The sequence below is a fragment of the Myotis lucifugus genome, unplaced genomic scaffold (assembly GCF_000147115.1).
Source record: "Myotis lucifugus unplaced genomic scaffold, Myoluc2.0 scaffold_67, whole genome shotgun sequence".
NCBI lineage: Eukaryota > Metazoa > Chordata > Mammalia > Chiroptera > Vespertilionidae > Myotis > Myotis lucifugus.
This window is the reverse complement of record NW_005871115.1, coordinates 5,728,375-5,734,158: the sequence shown is the minus strand read 5'-3', so window position 1 is coordinate 5,734,158 and position 5,784 is coordinate 5,728,375. Positions and strand designations below refer to the sequence as shown.

The 5,784-nt window shown below is 38.0% G+C and overlaps 1 protein-coding gene across 1 annotated transcript in view; it reads left to right on the top strand.

The window, feature by feature from the left end:
- The window catches only part of MORC1 (MORC family CW-type zinc finger 1), a 138,697-nt gene that overhangs the window by 37,263 nt on the left and 95,650 nt on the right, over positions 1–5,784 (top strand). Inside the window, exon 9 of the mRNA XM_014457002.2 lies at positions 2,950–3,075. Within this exon, the coding sequence (XP_014312488.1) occupies positions 2,950–3,075 (126 nt within the window). The remainder of the gene's footprint in view (positions 1–2,949; positions 3,076–5,784) is intronic.

The window sequence follows — 5,784 nt, the reverse complement described above, 5'->3', positions numbered from 1 at the left end:
CCCAATCTTGGGGAGCGAGAGAAGGCTTCAAGAGGAAGTAAGGTTTCAAGTTGCATTCTCATGGGTGAAAAGAAGCCAACCGAAAGTAGCCAATAGATTGAATGTGCCTAGGCTTGGGGACAAGAAAGCCTGGCCCCATATCTGAAGAACAGAGTGGTCCTAAATTGCTAGACAGATGCTGGTAAGAGGCAAGGCTGGAGAGTTAAGTGGGGGCCAGATCATGAAGGGCCTTCTACATCATAAAAAGGAGTTTGAAAGTTACATTGGGTGGCCCATTTCCTGTACAGATTTTATAGTTCACCTCTTTTCTTCTTTTTTTAATCATAGATATCACAATAGCATAAGAGGCATTGCTATTCTGTTTGTCACAGATAAAAAGGAACTTTGAAAGTATGCATGTGTGTAGAAAAGGGTTAATGGGGAAGGCTTCTATTCATTGTGTCTTGCTTGCAAGGTTGGTCTTTGGTGGGCTTCTGGGAACTTGGCTGATATACAGTTCCCTATGCTGATATAAACCTTTCCTAACAGAGAAGGGTGGCACAGTGTGTCTAGACCAGTGATGGCAAACCTTTTGAGCTTGGCGTGTCAGCATTTTGAAAAACCCTAACTTAACTCTGGTGCCGTGTCACATATAGAAATTTTTTGATGTTTGCAACCATAGTAAAACAAAGACTTATATTTTTGATATTTATTTTATATATTTAAATGCCATTTAACAAAGAAAAATCAACCAAAAAAATGAGTTCACATGTCACCTCTGACATGCATGTCATAGGTTTGCCATCACTGGTCTAGACTATGCAAGCAATATGGTTTATACTGAAAACCTACTTTCTTTCTGAGTCTCTGGAATTTGATGCATGCTAGGCAGAGGGTGCCTACGTGACCAGCTCCCAATGAAAACATTGGGTGCTGAGCCTGCGATGGGATTTGTTGGGCAGAAACGTCACATACATGTTCCTGCACCTTGATAGCTGGGGGGAGAGTATGTTTTGTGTGACCTGTCATGAGAAGGAGAGGCCAAATGAAAGCTGCACATGGATTCTTCCAGACTCCACCTCTCTTCCCCCTATCATCCACTGTATATCCTACTCATCACTGTGATAAATCTTAGTCATGAGTACCATTATATGGTAAGTTCCGTGAGACCTTCTAGCAATTCTCCTAACATAGAGGAGGTCTTGAGGATCCCCAATACAGATACGAGGAATATTTATTAAGTGAAATAATTGACCTAACAAGAGTTAGAAGTATTAGTGTCCTTGTTTGGATTTGTGTACATTTTTTAAACCAAAACTTGTCTAACCCAACTTGATCTCCAACTATATTTCTCTAATTCTCAAACTTGGCTCTGAATTATTTTTGACTTACCTCCAAATGACAGAGATGTGCTTGCTTTAAGGACAGTCAAAAGAAAGAGCTATATTATATCTAAGGGCAATTTGAAATCAAATGATCCGGAAAGCATTTGAATAATGGCTAAAGTCCTCAAAACATTTATAGTGTCCCAAGGTGACTTTTTTTTTCCATTGAACAGATGAGGACTTCGTTGATTGTGCCGCTCCTGGTATACTAACGTCAATCACATTGGGTATAGTGCTGTACCCAAATGCAGACAGCCTCTCGTCACAATAAAAATGCAGTAGTATTTATAGAATAGTAGCCATGGACTAGATCCCTTTTTATAATTTATATTGGAAACTTTTACTCAAGACTTACTTTCAAATAATTTCTTTTTTTTTTTTAACAATTCAGAGAAATTCCTGGCTTTTTAATGAACTTTAGATCCTGCCTGAAGGAACTTACTAGCAACTAGGAAATCCTTAGATTTCTTACGGACCTCATCTTCATTTTTGTAAATTCTTTGGAGAGCTCTGCTCTTTCTTACAGAGTAACTGGCATTAGTGTGACCCCATTGAGCGGTCTCCCTGCGATAGGTTTTATATTTCCTTCCCATCATCTTTGTCTCCCGCTGGACTGAGGTAGGATTGTAAAAGTGATGGGTTTACTGCTCCCTGATTTCTGTTTGGCCTTGGAAGCCCTTCAGTGTAGGCTTTCCTGGGACCCAGAAGATAAAGAGCACTGCTTCTGACGCATGGCTGGGCTTGTTCTTGTCTAATTGGAAATTTACAAGTTCATTAATGGACTTTAATATAGAAGCTCCCTGCAGTTAGAATGCAGCAACACAGTGATTTCTCGACATAGGCTATTTTACATTTGTTTCTGCCCCCATTTTATTGTCTTCCCATCCTTTATTTTTATCTTTTCTCCTCTTTTTCACCTACCACATCATCAAACTCCTCCCCTCGGTTGGACATAAACATTTATTTTAATACTTATTATACTTGCAGAATGAAGTTTTGTGTTTCTAGTTCATAATTTTCAAAGCAAATGAAACATTTTTACTGTATTCCTCTGAAATAGTTTTATGGAAATATTTTTATTCGTGTAGGCCTAGATTCTTTTTGTTATGTTGGAGCAGGGGGATTGTTTTGTGTATTTGGCTTGGTTTTGTCCTTCTGGGCCAATAGCTTTAATGGAAAGTATATTTTCTACTGCTGATGTAAGTATACTTGGAAATAGTTATTTGCAAACAAAAGTTCAGTTCTAATCCAAGTGCAGATTATTCAAGTAAGCCCTTGTCCTTAGAGGCCTGCTTTTTTTGTTATGACTTTTACTTAAATCTGTCAGTTGTCTTTTAATTACTTGTGAGAAGAAAAATAAAACCTAGTATTCATGATTCAACCATTTATTTGTAAAGAAGCCTGCTTAGTGAAGTACCTGAGTGTTGCAAGATTGGCTGGTGTTCAATGTGTCATTAGGTTTAGAAGAAAAGTCCCTGAGGCTGCTAGTAGTAACCATCATAACCTGATAGTCTGATTCTGTGATCCTCTGAAAATATGTGTCCTTATTGCATCCTCTAATAGCCTTTGCTGTTTTCTATTCCAGTTTCCCAGAGAGATGGTCATTCAGAGCCTACACCTCTGTTCTGTATTTTGACCCTAGGATGAGAATATTTATTCAGGCCAAAAAAGTTAAAACAAAACATCTATGTCATTGCCTCTACAAACCCAGGTAACTCAACTTCCTTTAATTATCTTCATACAGTTTTTATTATAAAATCAATATGCCATCCTCCCCAGAATTGTTAAGGTGATTTGGTAGTAAGATTTCTATAATCCAATAGCAGGATTTTACAGTTTGACAGTAAGATTTTTGCTATTGTAAGTAAAATTTAAACTGCATTTTGGAAGGTTTGCTAGAGAGTAATCATGTGTAACAAATGGCCATAATAACAAAACACTGCAGTGAACTCTCTAAGTGAGATAAGCACCTCAAGTAAGAATTTGGTTTGTACTTTAATGAATCTTAGGTGCTTTGCTTGTGATAGTTTCCATTAAAAAATCACAGTTCATTTATAATTTTTCTTTACTCAATATATTTGAATGATTGAATCATGTACTTCTATATGTATATATTTTATGTATAGAATGGATATATTTATAAATACACATTGAATTCATTTATATTTAATATTTTAGCATAAACCTTTTTTTATTACCACAGTAAATCTAGTTAACATCTATCACCAAACACAGTTACAAAAATTTTTTCTTGTGATGAGAACTTTTAAGATCTACTATCATAGCAACTTTCAAATATGCAATTTAACTATATTTACCAGACTGTACATTACATCCCCAGAATTATTTTATTACTGGAAGATTGTACCAGCATAAACTTTTATTAAGCTGACATTTGCATATTATCAAACTTACCTTGACCAGCTATACATGCAATCAAAAAAGTTACGCTTTGTGTGTTGGTTTTCTGGGTGAGCATTCATTCATTCATCACACATTTATCAAAGTCTTTTGTGAGCTTGAGGTTGTGTTTGTTGCAAAGCATAAAAGAATAAGATTAGCTCTAGTTTGAGGAGCTTAATATCTACTGGGAGAAACATTTAATGCTTGTACACTACCTATATATGCCTTTTTTATGGATTTCAGAGAGGAAGAGAGAAAGAGAGGTTGGGAGGGAGGAAGAGGGAAGGGAGAGAAAGAGAAAAAGAAAGAGAGAGAGAGAGAGAGAGAGAGAGAGAGAGAGAGAGAGAGAGAGAAAGAAAGAGAGAGAGAGAGAGAAAGAGAAAGAGACATCGATGTGAAAGCGAAATATCAATCAGTTGCCTCCCACACATGCCCTGGGTATGTGCCCTGAATGGGAATCAACCTGCCACCCTTTGGTGTACAGGACGATGCTCCAGCCAAAGGAGACGTACCAGCCAAAGCTATACTATATATGCCTGTTTACATGTATTATTTTGCCTGATTTTTGCAGTTCCCCGTGGGTTATGTTTTATCATCACCATTTTAGAGATAAGGAAATGTCACAACTGGACAAGAGCTCAAACCTTCTAGCTTCAGATTCTTTACCAATTCAAATTCCGTGCTCCTCCCCCTATACCACACTAACTCTATTTTTATAATAGACCTACATTTGTTATGTTGTCTTATTTCCATGAAAAAGTAGATGCTGTCCTGGGCCTTGCAATCACTCATATTAATATTAAAAATTATAGAACTGTTGCCGAAACCGGTTTGGCTCAGTGGATAGAGTGTCAGCCTGCTGACCAAAAGGTCCGATTCCGGTCAAGGGCATGTACCTTGGTTGCAGGCACATCCCCAGTAGGAGATGTGCAGGAGGCAGCTGATCGATGTTTCTCTCTCATTGATGTTTCTGGCTCTCTATCTCTCTCCCTTCCTCTCTGTAAAAAAATCAATTAAAAAAATTATAGAACTGTTAATTGTATGCCCTGGCCACACACCAGAGCCGTGGTCTGCAAACTGCGGCTCGTGAGCCACATGTGGCTTTTTGGCCCCTTGAGTGTGGCTCTTCCTAAGCCTTAGGAGTACCCTAATTAAGTTAATAACGATGTACCTACCTATATAGTTTAAGTTTAAAAAATTTGGCTCTCAAAAGAAATTTCAATCATTGTACTGTTGATATTTGGCTCTGTTGACTAATGAGTTTGCCGACCACTGCACCAGAGGATTCCCAAAAAGCTTTACTTTTGATTTCTAATTACTTTTAAAAAATATATACTTTTATTGATTTCAGAGAGGAAGGAAGAAGGAGAGAGAGACAGAAACATCAATGATGAGAGAGAATCATTGATAGGCTGCCTCCCGCACACCCCACACTGGGATTGAGCCCGCAACCCCACCATATGCCCTGACAGGGAATCAAATTGTGACCTCCTGGTTCATAGTTTGACATTCAACGACTGAGCAACACCAGCCTGGTGATTTCTAATTACTTTTGATCTGCAGATCATATTTTGAAAAATGAAGTATATCAAGCTTAGACTTTCTCTGTAAACCTACCTGTTTGTTCCCTAATTAAAAAATTTTCTATTGGAAAGAATTTGAGGACAAGACACATTATGTGGTTTTGATTGTTCACATATTTCCCTGTGGTTGCACACCAGTCTATCTGTAGTCCAGTTTCCAGATGTAATGTCAAGAATATGAAATCCAGTGTGTCCAGAATGGCATATTTAGTTTTCCCAGAGGCACTTGGCCTGGGGTATAACAACACAGATGGGGCCATGGTATGCCACAAGATTAATGAAGTTCATGCTCTTCTGTAGTGGAAGTCCTGCTGTACAAGTTGAGAACAACTTTGCCTCTGTGAAGAATCTTGAATCAGGGGTGGACTATCTTTTTTGACTTCGAGGACCAAGAATGGGTTCTTAAACTTGGACCGGGAAGGCCCGAAAAAAAA